The sequence below is a fragment of the Amphiprion ocellaris genome, chromosome 24 (assembly GCF_022539595.1).
Source record: "Amphiprion ocellaris isolate individual 3 ecotype Okinawa chromosome 24, ASM2253959v1, whole genome shotgun sequence".
Classification (NCBI taxonomy): Eukaryota; Metazoa; Chordata; class Actinopteri; family Pomacentridae; genus Amphiprion; species Amphiprion ocellaris.
Genome location: NC_072789.1, coordinates 14,918,520 through 14,936,142, shown reverse-complemented (window position 1 = coordinate 14,936,142; position 17,623 = coordinate 14,918,520). Strand labels below are relative to the sequence as shown.

Below are 17,623 nucleotides of genomic sequence, written 5' to 3'. Positions count from 1 at the left end.
CACATGCTCAGTCTGGACAAGGCAGACGGGCGGATGGACGGACAGAGGGACCCCACAATATGGTGTGCACCTCAGAGGAAGTATGATGAAAGGCAGACTGCACATATAGCAAATATGTACCTCATAAAAGCTGGCTTATGAAGTAATTTTAAGTTAAGCAAATGCGGTACCCTCAAAATCTGTGATTGCTTTCATATCTATTTTGGAAACTATTGCTTATATACTACTATTATTGCATTATTTTAAGTAATGTTGAGTATTTTATTTTTGCTAGTTCATCAGTCAAAATATTTCAGCATTATCCCTTTACTGTGAGAAGAAAACTTAGTTTGTAAGTGAGAGAGGATGGAAACAAATAAGCCTAGGTGATGTTGTGCCCAGGTTTCATTAGGTGAAAGACACTGTCCTGAGAGGAAAAGTCTGTAAAGGAAGGAGATGAATGGATGTAGTGGATGTAGCTTAAACCTGTTTTATTTCTAATGACCAGCAGGTGGTGGCTCCTCTGGTAGCAAAAAGAAGTCTGATTTTACAGCATGATTTTCATTTTCTAAAATACAATCCCATTTAGTGGAAAATAGGCCGTCCCTGAACACTTGACAAATATTTCACAGTTATTTGTGTTGATAGGATATGGACAAGATTGGTGCACAAGCTTGTGACAGAAATGCATTTAGTTAAAGTTTAAGGTCAATTAGAAGTGAATTGATATTAAGTAAATGAGCATTCCCAATGTGACGTGTTGAATGTTTTGGAAGGAAAACAGCCTTAAACGCCTTAAAGTAGCTTAAAGTGAAAGATTTTTGCTTTATGCTGCTCAGTGAATTAATACTGTATGTAAGGAGCATTTTTATTGTTGCACTAACAGTAGCCATGGTGCCACTGCAGACACTGAAAAGATACACTTGAACAAATAGTAAAGTTTATTTCATTCACAAAGTGTGGTGAAGCTAATAACTGGTCTAAAGGAACAGAAACATACCAATGCACTCTTTTTGAAACAAAGCAAGGACAGTCAACCAAACAATAGACACCGTAATAAAGTGGCCCTAATGCACAAGGTAAACTTTGAATATTCTCTTTGTGTTTTCAAAATTTTGTAGTAAAAGAGGGAAACTGGGAAGAGAATTGAATGGTTTGTGTCCTCACCAGTGTTTTTCAGGGAACTAAAAGACATTGAACCAAAGTCATTTGTTTCTGTTGTACTAACCTTGGGACCACACACACGGCCACTTTTGAAATGTCAGTTTTCGAGATTTCTGCCATCACAGAATCCACTGGCGGGGAATGGTCTTTCACAATAACGTCTATGCTATTTCAAAGACCAACCTCACAATGAATAGTTTTTACTCAAACTACCCTCCAAAAATTAAGCCTAATAAATGCCGCACAATCTATGTGGACAGATATGGTAAGGAATAAGGAAATTGTACTGTGGATGAACTGCCCCTTTAAATTTTCATCACATATTGGCACAAACATGCAAAGAAACACACTGATATGTGCAACACACATGGACCGAGAGATGAGAAATGGCATTAATTTACCAAAAGACTCCCTAATGGACTTGCACATACACACATTAACAAACGAAACATGAACATTAGACATGCACACACATGCAACAGCAAATGCGCACACACATATATCAACTAATTAGAAACATGCCACGAATTTGCACACATACACTCTTGACTTGCTGTGTGGTTGTCCATATAGTGCGTGTTGTTGGCCTTTTGAATTCCTGGCTTAATTAAGAGTATAATTAAGTGTGTGCCGTTATGGCTTTGCTCAGTGGGGTGTGTGGTAATGTGCGCGTGTGTGTGTGTGTGTGTGTGTGTGCATGCATGTTTGCATGCATGGACATTCCCGGAGCTGCTCTCTGCCACAGCTTGGACCAATACAGCCAATTCACAGTGCCGCTAATTTACCATTTAAATACCACATGTTTGACTCCTAATTAAATACAGCCTCAACACCAGCAGCACACACATTTTTTTTCCCCAGATGCTGTTGTTTGTTCCAGTTAAAGCAATCGCACAATCTAAACGGCATGCCATGCACAATGTGATTTCCTGCTGTTAATGCAATCCTCCTGTTTTCTAGATGACGGTTTCATGGGTATTGTGCTGTGTTTCTCCTCTGGATAAATGTACATCTTTTTCATTCTTACCATTTTTTCTTTGTCAACGTCACCTCTGTTGTTTTCTCTGGCACTTTTTTTTATCAATGACATTGATGTTTACATGCGTTTTTATGTATTTCCATATATGGTCTGTGTACGCTGTGTCTGCCACTGTATAGTACATTAACTTAAAATTGGTTAAAAGAAACTTATCTTGACTATTGGAAAAAATCAGAACATGTCAAAGAGGCACATTTATAACTTCACCATATCTTAACATGTGACAGTGTTGCCTTAAAGCTAACAGCAGATCTTTGGGCAATCGGTGCCAGTAGAAACAGAACAAACTACAGTCTGACAAATATTCGATTTTTACTATTTTGATATGGGTTATATTGCAAAGGGTAAATAACGGGGTAACTGTTTAGGAACTTTCCAGAAATGTATTTCACAAACTACTTAAACCTATTGTAAAAACATTGTTTGACTTAGCACTGCCATCAGCAAAGCTGGCAACCCAGTCTCTACAACATTACATTTGAATAAAAGAAAACCGCATCTCAATTATGTTTTGGTGAAAATGGATTTTTTTTTGCCAGATTACATTTAAAGCGCATCACAAATACATTTCTCAATGTGTCTTTGCAATTTTTTCTATTGCTGCACTGTCTTAACCTTTTCGGCCAATAAGTCATATATTAGATTGACTTTTGTAGACTTGTTGCTCTTTCAAAGTGGACGCCTTTCCAACCACATCACAGCTCACAAATTGCCCTAAAAACTTATTTGAGTATGCAGGTTAGTTGCATAAGAATGTAATTTTGTGGAGACTGGGTTGGTTGTTGGCTACCTGACAAGTCCAATATTTGCCCTCTTTTAGTTTTGTTTTGGTCTCCTCCAGCTCCTGAGAGAAATAGCATGCTCTTTAGCTGCTAAATGATTCTCCCTGTTAGCAAACTGACAGACTTCTCAGATCACAAATGTTGTCAACCACAGTGTTACAGAGATGTTGTAGATATGGACTAGCACAATTTGCTGTAACACTTATTTTCTTTGGAGCCAACTCACTTGAATGATTGGACCATTATTGATATTGACTGATATTGTTCACAATATTGCACCTGCTGCGTTTTAACTGTGTTTAAGCTATTATGTATTTACATGACAGCAGGAGTCCGCTTGTAGGGGAAAATGTTGACACAGGCAGTTTTAAGCATTTGCACAGTCGGCCAGTGCTGTCGTTTTTGTGGTCAGAACAGTCTTGTTTCGTTAGTTTGAGGGTGCAGCCATGCCACTGTCTATTTTATGCTGCGTGTGTGTGTGTGTGTGTGCGCCTGCAAGCATGCGTATGTATTCCCATGCTGCTACTGTCTGCTATAGTGGCAGTTTGTAGCTCCATGCTGTGTTAAATGGGAGTGTCCGGGCTGTTACCAGGCCTCATTCATCAGCCTCACACAGGAGCAGGCCTGGCTGCTGGGAAATCACCTGGGACAGACACACACACACACACACACACACACACACACACACACACACACACACTGAGTACATACAAATATTTAGCAATTTAGCGATACTTACCTCCTTCACCTGCACAAATAAGTGGTTTGACTGATTGCACTGTGTTCCAAATTATTATGCATATGCTGTTTTTGTTAATCTTTCCTAAATAGTCAATATAAATGACAGTCGGTATGGTTTTTTAAAAAATCCTCAACAATTATAATTCTAATCAGGATTTTGATGACAGGTGCTGACATCAGTTAAACAAATACCACATACAGTATTCTTAATTATTATGTAAAACAGAGTTTCAAATCATTCAACAGGTTATAAAGAATTGAAAATGGAAATCTGTTATATTTTCTGCATTAGGAGATATTTTTTCTCACAATAAATGCTCTTTCAATCAAAAACATCTTTACAGGTCAAGTTACTTGTTAACATAGAAGCCCTTCTTGGATGTCACCTTCACAACTCAACCTTTCATTGGACTTGTGAGTCCATGTATAGTTTCTGCCTGGATTTTGTTTGCATATGCCAGAATTGCCTGCAAGAGTTGCTGTTTTGAGATATACTGACACCCACCCTCATAGATCTTCGTTTTAAGGATGTTCCACAGGTTCTCAATGCAGCTGAGGTCAGGGGATGATGGTGGCCACACTGTGATTTTCTCTCCCTTTATGCCCATAGCAGCCAATGATATTTTTTGCAGCATGGGATGGTGCATTGTCTTGCATGAAAATGATGTTACTTGGGAAGGCACAGTTCTTCTTTTTATACCACGGCAGGAAATGATCAGTCAGGAACTCCACATATTTTGACATCTTTGGTCTATCAGCTCACTCCCCATTATTCCAGACTAAAACATCACTCCACCAGCTCCTTGCGGATGTCACAACTTTGTTGGGACATGGGGGCCATCCACTAGCTATCCATCTGGAACATCCAGTTCCCCTTTAGGTATTTCTGAGTCCACTGAAAACATTTCTCCTTGTAAGCATTGGTTTGGGGTGGTTGAAATACAGCTTTATGCACAACTGCAAACCTCCGAAGGATCCTGCATCGAGAGGTTCTTGGGACTTCAGAGGTACCAGCAGCTTCAAATGTCTGCTGCTCAGCAGTGCCTTTTTAACAGCTGCTTTCTTAATACAATGTATCTGCTTGACAGAAATCTTCCTGAATACACCTTTATCTGAACCAACCCGTCTGCTGTCTGAATCACACACGTCTTTTCACAGAACAATGATCTCGCATAAGTTTTTGTTAAATTTCCAGTGTTTTCATACCTTTTGCAAGGCATTGCAATATTTCATGCTTATCATCTGCAGAAACGTCTTTCTCTCTCCCCATATTGCATGAAACTTGTGACTTGCTTAATAATGTGAAACAATGTCCTTTCGTAGTTTCCCTTTAATTAGGCTCAACTAACAAATTGGTTATCAAACCTGTCTGAAATTGATGTCAGTTTTTTTAACGGACGGAGAAACCACACAAGCAAAACGTTTCATTGAATAACAAAAAAAAAAAAAATTGTTTATTTAACTGAAATCCTACTTGCATAATAATTTGGAACACAGTGTATATAGATATGTGCCCACATATAGCGTGTATAGATGCAAGCTACACACAATCTTGACCTCACTTTAACCATGTTTGACTCTGACACCTCCTCTGTGACCTCTCCATCCTCCTCGGCGTCCCCACAGCATTTTTGCTGCTGTTTCCAAACCATCTTTGCTATTTTACAGCTGGATCTTTCATGCCTGATTTCCGTCTGCTGCTTGCCTGCCACTAGTTGTACCACAGCACACTGCAGCTCTCACTTAAGCCAAGCTTGCATTGGCAAACATTAGCGAGCGTCCAACAAATTTCCTCCAGTTTATTCCATAAGAGTAATACGAAGGAATGATAATAATAATAATAATAATAATAATAATAATAAAAACAATTCTCTGATGAAGTCAAAGGGTAGCATTTCACAACAGGCACCTCACTTCCATCAGGGTGCTAAATAATTTTTTGGTAGCACTCAGACACCCCCCCCCCCCCCCCCCCCCCCCCCCTTTTTTATGTTAAAGGGGTAAAAAGTGTAAGATCAGTCTATTTTTGCATTTTCAAGGATTTCTCTTTTAAAAGGTTTTGATGTTGGATTGTAAAGCCACAATTGTTAGTGTGCCATTTGGTGAATCCTTTTATTTGAACTGCCTTGTAGTGCTGTTAGTGCATTCTTTGTTCACTAAGTATAGCTGAATATTCTTTTTTGTTCATTGCATTATTTAAATCAAGCACCCTGAGAGATCTGTGAAATTTGACAGGTTTTTCCTTCCTCAGAAGTTCTTTTTTGTTTGTAACCAAGAGCTCCACTTTAGAGTTTACCGTTGAACTACTTTGAAAATGCCACAGGGGAATGCAGTATTTTAGCAATGTCTGACTCTGAAATACAATGTTTATTTCTGTTGTATCAAGTCAGAAATTATTGGGGAAACAAAAAACAGCCTTTTGAAACTTTGCCCAGCTTGTTCAGCTTTGGGGTTGCTTGTAACTCAAGTCTCAAGTAGTTTTGCAAACCCTGAGGTCACTTTTGTCTTTACTTTGTTGTTGTTCCCTGCATTTTGACCACATCAGGCAATGTGGTCATTTGCAATAATTCCTGGCTAAAAATAATGAGTAAGAAGAAGAAGAGAACACCTGAGAACCATGGCCCTTATCAAGTCCTGGAAAGTCTTGAGAACCCATTTCAGAGCTTCTCTCATCACTGTAGTTAGTCTCTTTTGCTCCCATGAATGAAGGGAGAGATTTATATGGCTTGCCTTGACCTTGAATTCTCTGTTTCATCGTTTTTTTCTTTTTATTTTACACGAGTGTTCTTTTTCTCTGAAGACTTATCGCCTTTGTAGTCTAAAATTGCTCATGTTGAGCTGAGTCGCAGTAAAGGAAAAGACAGGGAATGAATGCAAATGGAGAAGTAGGAAAAGCAGGAGAAAAGTGTATTTTTCCCATATGAAAAAAGACATCGTGATCATCCCTAAAATTTCTTGCCTTGATGAACAAACTTGGGAACCAATCTAAATAAAAGCGCTTTGCATCTTGTCCTGTTATTTCCTTCTTGTGGGTCTTTTTAAAAGAGGAAATGGTCGCATCACCGTGCTCACATTTTGATCCTGACCTTTCTGTTAACCTGTTGGAGTCACTTGTGTTATTTTTCTTTACCGATCCAATAATGTATTCTTTTTCTGTTGAGATTAACCCCAATCTTGTGGGCAGCTGCCTTCATATTGTGCAAGAGATCAGAGCCCATGTTAACTGTATAAAGCTTGTTTGCTGCTACTGTAACCTTACATCCTAAGAGGTCACAGCGATAAAGAGAAGCTCATCGCTTCATTTTCACTCAGTGTTTACAGTGTGAATTAGTAAGAAAGTATATGTTTTCCTTTTCTTAATGTCTCTGGCAGTTATTTAGATGGTATAGTGGTGCAATGGTTTGCACTGTGTCCTTACAGCAAAATGGTTCCACATTTGACACTGATCAGCGGATTGTCCTTTTCTGTGTTTGCAAGTTTGCGTGTTCTTTTTGGTTTCGTCCAGGTGATATAGTTTTTTTTTTCTAAATTGTACTTTAAAAAAAATCAAACTGCTATTCTTCCCCATTTTGTTAATTAGCAGATAATAATGAGTAAAATCACAGGAAAAAAATATTAATTTATGTGTTGACTGCTTTAAAAAAACAAAAAGAAAAATGGGACCTAACTGTAAATAATTTCCATTTCAAGTTCTGTAATTTGGTTCTTGGGTTTACAACATTTAACTGTAAAATGACACTATTTATAGTACTGTTTTAATGTGGTTGTGTCTGTATGTGTGTGTATATATATATATATATATATATATATATATATATATATGTGTGTGTGTGTATATATACACGTGTATATGTGTATATATGTGTGTGTGTGTGTGTGTGTGTGTGTGTGTGTGTGGATGTGTCTGTATGTATATATATGTGTATATATGTATATATATATGCATATATATGTGTATGTGTATGTGTATATGTGTATATATATGTGTATATATATATATATATATATATATATATATATATAAATGCAAAAAATAGTGTCTTTATATATCAGAGATTGGAACTTGGACTCGACTTGCTTGGACTCTAAGCTCAGTGACTCTAAACTTGGACTTGACTCGACCCCTTTGACTCGACGAGCCATGTCGAGTCATAATGGTGCAATTTTTTATTAAAAGTGTGATGTATGAAGAATATTTATTTGTATCGCTTCATTTCATCGGATCACAGGGACACCCGTTGTCAGTCACGGGGAGGTTTATTGCTGTTAGTCACGTGCGACACACCACCGTTCACAGTTGGAAGAACTGAGTGCGGCCCCAGCATGAGTCAACCGAGAATTATTTCCTTTGCTTACAAAAATTACAAAGTGGTTCACAAAAAATGGATTGCTGAATGCAGGTTTTGCGATCCGAAGATAACGGACGGTCAAGAAACTACTTCCAACTTCAACCGGCACTTGAAGAGACACAAGGATAAGTACGTACTACCTGTTGTTGTTGCTGTTTAGCATTTTACTAGCAAATGAGCTAATCCCGTGGACGCTCTGCGTCTAGTCCTGTCTTATAAAATCCAAAATCATGGTCTAACTTTCGCATACTGTCGACTATAAATGGCTACTTGTGCTTAGCTAATATTTCTGTTGTAGGATAGTAAGACTAGATAGTCATCATTTAGCCACTCCTATTGAAACTGTATGTGTAAAAAAATAGGACACTAACGGGTCATTTAGTTTCATTTGTACATTCTCAGAATGAAACACATATGGATTTTACCATGTAGTTTGGGTTACCACAGTCATTTTTTAAAAGTTCAAGTGAATCATGAAAATAACAATATCCACAAATCTTTCAAAATGTGTAGTACAATAGGGTTGCCATCTGCGAAATATATTTCTGTTATATATACAGTATTTCTTCAATTTTCATTTAGACATCCAGTGCAGTAAGTGTTTTGTTACATTTTGAATAACAACGACCCAAGATTCCCTATAGTACCCAATCTACACTCTCAAACCCTCTGTGTTAGTGTAACTGAGTGTACAAATGGAACCACATGAACCATCAGGGTTTCTGGTTCCATGTGTACACATAAAATAATGATCTAGTGGCTGAATGGTGAGGACAAGTTGTTAATTAAAGGTAGTATAAACACATGGACAGAGCATATGAGCTCAGTTAATGAATTACAAGTTGACAACAAAATGGACAATTGATTTGAAAAACATAACCCCAATACAGAGTTTCTCAAACATTTCTGGTTGTCAGTACCCCCTTTCCCCGATTTGGATACATTGTACTCAGAAAACTGAAATAAAACTGGTCTAAACCATAGCTAGCATATGAAATGATTAATTAAATTTGGTTTTGGTTTTGTATTGTATAGTGATAATAATAGTTCTTCAAGCTGTTGGTGGATCGTGGGGTTGTAGGTCTACTATTTGGGGCTTCCTTGGTTAAATATAACAGTTAAATACTATTATTATGTAAGTTATTATTGTGTCTTTTAAACTTGCTGAGTTGAAATTTCTAATGAGATAAGTAGAAAATTAGTAATAGAATTGTTTAGTGTGCTATAATGACTAGCGCATTTTCTGACACATTCTAATTTGTTATCTTACAGATATGACGAACCATCAGGCATCACAAATGAACCAGAACCACAACAGCCAACACTGCTAACCCTGACCCAGTCTACCTCAAAGCAGCTGCCTTGGATCCGGTCTTTGCTTTGTATTGTGGACCACCATGTGTTGCCCAGTCCTGGCATGAGGGCAGAGGTGGCCAAAGAAGTGAAAGGTAAATTTTGAGTTTAACTAGACATACAAACAACTAACTTGGCTATTTTGACTGCAATGGTTTTGATATCGTTCTGTTTTCACCCACACTGTGTTTGCATCACTGTTAATGTATTTCCTCTTAAATACTAAACCACCACAAAATGCCCTTGAATTTATCCCATTGTATTACCATAACTAACAATAAGGGCTCTGTTTTGGTTTAACATGTTTTGCCAGAGCTGGTCCTGCGAGATGCAGTGGAGGCTGACCAACCTGTCTCATGAGGAGGAAGATGGAGACCTTGAAGAAGAAGGTCTGTTTGCTGCATACTGTAAGAGACAGAGGAAGGATGATAACACCACTCCAGCATTACAGCTAAGTCACTATCTCGACTTGAAGGACAGAGTGTGTTGTCATTCTGGGCAATGCACATGAAGGCTTTTCCTTCACTATTTCGAGTTGCTATCAGGGTCTTAGCAGTTCTCGCTACCAGTGCTCCGGTTGAGTGAGTTTTCAGCCATGGTGGCGTCATAATGCGGCCCCATCGTGCACAAATGACTGACAGACTTTTGGCCAAATTGATCTTTTGCAAATGCAGTGCTAGTCTGTAGGTGAATGAAACATTGATGTGTATGCCACCACCAGAGGTGGGTAGAGTAGCCAAAACTTGTACTCAAGTAAGAGTAACGTTACTTCAAAATAATATCACTCAAGTAGAAGTAAAAAGTAGTAATCCGAAAAATTACTCAAGTAAGAGTAAAAAAGTATTTGGTGAAAAGACTACTCAAGTACTGAGTAACTGTTTGATTATAATGTCCGATTTATTTTTTAGAAATGATGTGATCAGACAGACAAAAATGTAAAATAATATGCAAATTCTGAGATTTCCAAATAATAAAATAAAAAATAGGAAAAATAAACAACATCTTCACAAAATGACAAGTTAAGACACAAGAAACACAAATTTCCAAATCTCAGTTTTTCACAACATAAAGCTTTAGAAACAAATACGTGTAGTAAGGTCACCTTTTTATGTTTGAACAGTACAGTGACAAGATACTGCATGCTCATAGACTGTATGTGCATGCTGTAACCCCCCCATGTGTACCAGATTAGAACCTAGTCATTGATTTAACATGACATCACTTTTGGCCTCAAATTGATCACATTCTTTCCTGCTGTGTATTGTTAAAACATGAAAGACAACCACTTTAGGAGAACTTTACTTATACATGTACTTGTATACTAAAATATGGCTTTTCTTCTATCAATTAATCACCCCTGAACACATGGAGGGGTGTGAGTAATTGAAAGAAGAAAAATCATTTTCAAGGTTAACTACTGAGGAATGTTTCCAAGGCACACTGGGCTGTATTTCAAAATTCAGATCTTGTGTTCAACAGTACAGGGGCATGGTACTCATTCTGATTTATGTTGCAAAGTGCAAACTACCTCTTATATTCTGAAAGAATTACTAGCACTTTTTTATTTATCCTGAAAAGGCATTTTTGGTAATCGCTTCCTGCTGTGCATATGTTTACTGTTAAAATTTACTGTTAAAGGATCACTTCACCTTTAAAATGAATCAGCTACACACCCCATGATCAGTTGAACACAAGAATTTTTGTTTTTGTCACATTCCTTTAAGGTGATTCAAGAAATCCAGAATGAATGGAAATGACAGGGACTGATTTTGCCCAGCGGGGGAGCAGATCACATTCCCTTTATTCTCAATTTCTTGAATCACTTTAAAGAAATGCATCAAAAACAAAAATTCTCCTTCTATTCAACTCACCATGGGGAGAGTAACTGATAGAACAAGTCATTTTCAAGGTGAAGTGGTCCTTTTTAAAGTTTAAATTTTTACATTTAAAAACAAAATATTGCATTTTAATTTTTTCAAGTAATCCTGTCTAATTAAGCTCAAAGACTGTTATAGCCAACAGAGAAAGCTGTGTGTTGGGCTCTATTTTTGTGCAGTGTTTTTGTTAAAATTCAGTGGCATCTTTAAGGGAAAAAAACATGAAAGAAATAAACATTTTGAAACGTTATCCACAAACTATTTTTATTATTTATTAAAGTTCAAGTTAATGATTTTCTATTATCTCTTGCACAAAATGACATAACAGCAGAGGGACTCTGGATCTTTAAAGTATTAACTCTTCATTTTATTTTATGTAATTCAAAGTGTGAAAGTGTCTTCAAGTGTCTGGAATCTTAGGAGTGGGGCATTACATTGTTTCACTTGGTTGTGTTTGACAGACAGATACTGTGAAAATAGCCAATCTGCAAGCTCACATCTCACAACAAGAGTATCGATATCTCAGCCATAAATTTCCTTATCGGCGCCTCTCCAGTTAAATTTTTGAATGACTTTTTTAGGACTCGAGGAAAAAAGTTTAGGACTTGGACTCAACTCAGGACTCGACTGTCTAGACTCGGTACTCGACTCGAGACTTGAGCTTAAAGACTTGAGACTCGACTTTGACTTGCAAAACAAGGACTTGGTCTCACCTCTGGTATATATACACTAATTCATCCCAAAGGTGTTCTGTCGGGTTGAGGTCAGGACTCTGTGCAGGCCAGTCAAGTTCATCCACACCAGACTCTGTCATCCATGTCTTTATGGACCTTGCTTTGTGCACTGGTGCACAGTCATGTTGGAAGAGGAAGGGGCCAGCTTCAAACTGTTCCCACAAAGTTGGGAGCATGGAATTGTCCAAAATGTCTTGATATGCTGAAGCATTCAGAGTTCCTTTCACTGGAACTAAGGGGCCAAGCCCAGCTCCTGAAAAACAATCCCACACCATAATCCCCCCTCCACCAAACTTTACACTTGGCACAATGCAGTCTGACAAGTATGGTTCTCCTGGCAACCGCCAAATCCAGACTCGTCCATCAGATTGCCAGATGGAGAAGCGCGATTTGTCACTCCAGAGAATGTGTCTCCACTGCTCTAGAGTCCAGTGGCGGCGTGCTTTACACCACTGCATCCGACGCTTTGCATTGCACTTGGTGATGTATGGCTTGGATGCAGCTGCTTGGCCATGGAAACCCATTCCATGAAGCTCTCTGCGCACTGTTCTTGAGCTAATCTGAAGGCCACATGAAGTTTGAAGGTCTGTAGTGATTGACTCTGCAGAAAGTTGGCGACCTCTTCGCACTACGCGCCTCAGCATCCGCTGACCCCGCTCCATCAGTTTACGTGTCCTACCACTTTGTGGCTGAGTTGCTGTCGTTCCCACTTCCACACACTTCCACTTTCTTATAATACAGCTGACAGTTGACTGTGGAATATTTAGGAGCGAGGAAATGTCACAACTGGATTTGTTGCACAGGTGGCATCCTATCACAGTTCCACGCTGGAATTCACTGAGCTCCTGAGAGCGATCCATTCTTTCACAAATGTTTGTAAAAGCAGTCTGCATGCCTAGGTGCTTGATTTTATACACCTGTGGCCATGGAAGTGATTGGAACACCTGATTCTGATTATTTGGATGGGTGAGCGAATACTTTTGGCAATATAGTGTATATATATATATATATATATATATATATATATATATATATATATATATATATATATATATATATATATATATATATATATATATATATATATATATCAGCCCTATTCACTCTGTGCCCTCTGCAGGATAAAGCTGGGTGAATGAATGAATGTTTGATCAATCTCACTCTCAATCTTTCTCTTCTGTGAGTGTCCACTTGCTTTTGTTCTTCACTTTTTCCTTCCTGCATGAGGTCAATCCCCTTGCTAATTAGCCATCCGTTCTGCCCTTGGGGGAGGGGGTGTGGAGCATATGATTGACAGAAGTGAGTATCAGCGTAATGACATGTAGTAGTGGCAGCAAGGCCATCTGCCTGCCAAGGTGTTGAGAGAGCCTATGGGAAAAGGTGGGGGCTTCTTCTTATCTAATCTACCACTGATGTTTTTTGATGTTTGTGTGTGTGCCAAGATTGGTGTTCAGGGATGCCAGCTCAGCAGTGTAAGCTCAGTTTGACTGAGTTTATTGTGCCCATTCTACCTGCTCTGAGGTATAATATCAGTGCTGAGATGCCACTTTTCTCCTTAAATTCTCTCATTTCCACTCTTCTTCCCCCACCTCCCCTTCTTTTACTCTTTGCTTGCCCATGCAACCATGGAGGTGTCATTAGCACCATGTCCTAATTAGTCCAGTGCCAGCTAATTGTGCTTCTGACGCTGTGTCTCTGGGGAGGCAAGCCTTGCTAATTTCAATAAGAGTAAACAAGCAGACTGCTCCTCTCTGACAGCTATGGATTAATTAGAGACCATCCACTACATGTGCCGATCAAAGAAAAAGGGTGGGAGTTTTTGAGAGAGTTTCGTGAAGATGTAGAGACAGCAGAATAAGCTGTAGACAAAGAGGTGAAAGAGAGCGCATTGTTGTCAAGCAACACACTCCGAGACTGACGCTCATTTTTGGAAATTACCATCACTTTCATTTTGTGCAGCCTTTCCAAAAGAGCTACCCTCTCAAGTGACAGCTCCCCATTGAGAAACAATGCTGTGGATGTGTTGCTTTTTCACAAGTTTCATTTAAAAGGTTGAATTGAAGCAAGCAAGTCTGTTTTCTTTTACTTGAGAGAGTCTGATTTGTGTACGCTCAGGGCCCAGATCGCGACAGTAAAGGGTTCTGCACAGTCTGTGTTCCAATTTTTTTGTTCAACAATGAACAACTACTCTGTATGTATTAAATCTTTCAGGTTTGGCTGAGCATTCAGCTTCTTTTTAGCATGGTTTGCCTCTTGTTCCTGCAGTTACAGATGCTTGTCCAGGGCAAGTACAACTTTTGTAATTCTGGCTACTGTGCAGTTCTTTCAGACTGCTTCTATTTCCAGTGCATTTCTCAAGAGAGCATTGTGATAGGGAAAAGACGCGTTTTTTTTTCAGGTTACCTGACATGAAGAAAATTTGTAGAATGTGATAAATTAGTTGTATATTATTGCTATGTCGTGAGGTTGTAGAGCACATTTTCAGTATCTTGTGCCATTTCAATTTCACTCAGTTGAGTGTTTTGTTGGGGTGGCATGGAAACCATTGCCTTTAAAGTGTTTTCTATAGAATCTGTATAAGAGCTTCAACTTAATCCATGGCTAATCCTAAATCAGACATACATTAGCTAATAAAAACATATAAAGATTCTTTAGTTACATACAAAAAAAATTGCATTTTATGCTGTCTGTATAGATTTTTGTGGCAATATCATGAAATATTTGAATTGCCACAGAATCTATGTAAAACATTTCTGGCTGGTCAGAATTACTTGACTCTATGTGACTAAGTGGTGTGGTTACACATAAGGCCTTAAAACAATGGTTCCACAAAAAAGCTTTGCAAAAAAATAATAGTTTCTGGATGTAGCTCCAGTTCTATGTGTGTTACTGTTTGTTGTGTGTAGTGACCAGATTTTAGTTTGTGGAACCTGAACCACTCTTTGGCTTTAGTCTTCTCTTTGTAGCAACAGTTATGATAACTGCTACAGCAACAATCAGAACTTGCACCTCAGACATTGACCACATGATTGTTGAAAATCTAAATTTGCATCTTTTCACAGCACATTCTGGTCTAAGGAACTGTTATTCAGGAGCATTGCCACTCTGACACAATAAAGACCAAGAGTAATGAATTTCAGATGCTTTTACATAACCTCTTATGTGGAAATTCACATTACAGTAAAATCACAAAGCTGTGAACAGCAAGTTGGTTTGGTGATTTGAGGCTGTGACTTTCTGATTCACTTCTGGTGAGTTGCTACTGGTTGATTTTTAAAATTTGGTCTCTACTTCATTTATTTATTTTTTTTCTGACCAAAGATGAGCTGATGCAAACTGTGAGCAGGTGCCATGCTCGCTTCCACCCCCGTATTAGAAACTCAGAGTCGTCAGTCAGCAGTAGATGGATGTACTGTGATGTGCCTGTGTATCTGTTTCTCTGGCTTCACTTTTTAATTTTTTTTTTTTTTTGCTATCTGTGAAATGCAAGTCTTCACATCTCACTTCACTGCAGACCGTATCGCACTCTCCCATCACACCTAATTAATCACACTATTGAACTTAACGTCACTCAACAAAAACCAGTTGGCAGTGAGAGTAAGGTGATTTGCCTTTCTGTCTCCTTCTTATTCCCCTTTAATTCTAGTGTGATCGCTACATGTGGGCAGGCTCATTTTTTTATGGTCCACCTCTTTTGTCACACCCTTTGTTTAATCGGGTTCATTGAGGGTCCTTCTTTATCACCGTAAGCCTGTCTATATGCCATTAGATCAGGCATTAACAGTCGAGCCCTGCATCCACAGCAGGCTTGTAAATCTGAGGCCGCTGAAGGGTGTATCTCCTCCTGCAAGTGATGAATGGACTAATGGACTCTCATTACAGGCTTCCCTGTCAACACTAAGACCATGTGTGCACTATTAAAATATAGATAGTTTCTCTTTTGCGGAAAAACACCATTACTAAATAAATAAGCTGTAAAATAAACTAAAAATGTGGCTACAAACACAAACTGAAATTCAGGTATGCACACACACACACACACACACACACACGCATCCTCTCACACTCTTTAATGACGGCAGTTACAGCTGTATCAAGGGAACAAAGGTGTGGGCACTGGCGTTGTGATAGATGGTTGTTTTTCAAGAAGATGCTAAACTCTCAAGGGTGTATGTGTGCGTTTTAAGTTTTGTCATCTAAAAACATGGATGCTGCTTGTGTAGGAGACAGAAAGAGAAAGAGAGGACAGGAGGGGGTGGAAGAAGGGAGGAGGGAGAGATAGGGGTATTGGAACGATTTATGGGTGTAATAATGGAATCTCAGTGGCTGGGCCATTGACACTGAGGCATTTTCTCTCATCCTCCTCCCATTATTAGATGGATGGAACAGGAGGGAGTAAGCACACCAACATATGGGCGGGAGAGAATGGCATTCTGTTGTGTTGTGAGCACAAATCGCATACTGTGATGATCGCTCTGCCTATATAACATCCAGGCGTCTGTACAACAAGCAATAGATTAGATGATTTCTCAGTGATAAGTTCACTTCATGGTTTTATGATTATATTTCGCTGCATATAAAACTGTATTTTATCTTCTGCTACTTTGTATATTTTAGAATAGTTTGTTTAGATTTGCAGACCAATTTGTATGCTTTTGACGTAAACTGAATGAAATGTGTAGTTGAGAATGTCCCAGTGTTCAGTTCAAGTCCACCTTTGCTAGTAAAAGCTCGAGTCTGCAATGTGTTGAAGATTAATTTTTGTTTTATTTGTTTAATCTTTTCCCATCCCGACAGCAATCAATAATAATAAAAGGGAAGAAATAAACCCATTCAATCATTGCATTCAGTCCACATGAGATGATTGGATGTAATATCAGCCTATCTAACAACATTTGTGCCTACCTTCATGCACATTGTCATTGCATCGTCCACCAGTCTAGACAGACACATTGCTAGAGCTAGTGCGCAGATAGCAGCCACAATTCAGCTTATACTAAACCCACAACAGCTTGCACTGCTAAACATGCCGGATCATTACTCTCATTTGTATTTGTGTGTTTGCCATTGGTGTTTGTGGACTTTTACACAGAACTGTATAACAATATTTTTCACCACGTCAGCAGCGTGGCCTAGTTGTGAGCAAGTGCTATTTGGTGGTGTCTGTCTTATGTTTTATTGCTATATTGGCTTCAAATGGGATGTTTTGCGAATGTAGATGTGTTCATGTGTTTTGGAGGAGTGGCTTTGAAGGGAGACCTGAAGCAACAAAGTGTTTTTCATTTGTATTCTTTCCAAATCTAGCTAACTGTTGCTGTTTATACAATTCAGCTTACTTCTGTGAAGGACCTGTAATGGTCCCATGTTATACCCCTTTTTAATCTAGTTAATCTAAATTTTACATAACCCCAAAACGTGTCTTTTAAGTTTCAGCTCAAAGATACACCTCTCTCTGGTTGCGTTCCATAATCCATTCGACCGTGCCATATAGTACGTCAGAAAAACATTTAGTATGTACCTATTCATATATTGTTGTGAAAAAGTTTTTTGCTGATGCCCTCTATTTTTGCATAGTTCTCATACTTAAATGTTCCAGATCATCGAA

General features: G+C 38.6%; 1 protein-coding gene across 4 annotated transcripts in view; it reads left to right on the top strand.

Moving 5' to 3' along the window:
- Positions 1 to 17,623, top strand: part of LOC111571821 (receptor tyrosine-protein kinase erbB-4-like) — a 329,715-nt gene that overhangs the window by 20,955 nt on the left and 291,137 nt on the right. The window contains exons 2-3 of one of the 4 annotated variants that reach the window (XM_055008642.1): positions 9,327 to 9,502; positions 9,721 to 9,796. The exons of the other annotated variants lie outside the window; for them this stretch is intronic. Coding sequence (XP_054864617.1) covers positions 9,736 to 9,796 — 61 coding nt within the window. The 5' untranslated portion in view covers positions 9,327 to 9,502; positions 9,721 to 9,735. The remainder of the gene's footprint in view (positions 1 to 9,326; positions 9,503 to 9,720; positions 9,797 to 17,623) is intronic. 4 annotated transcript variants of the gene reach the window in all.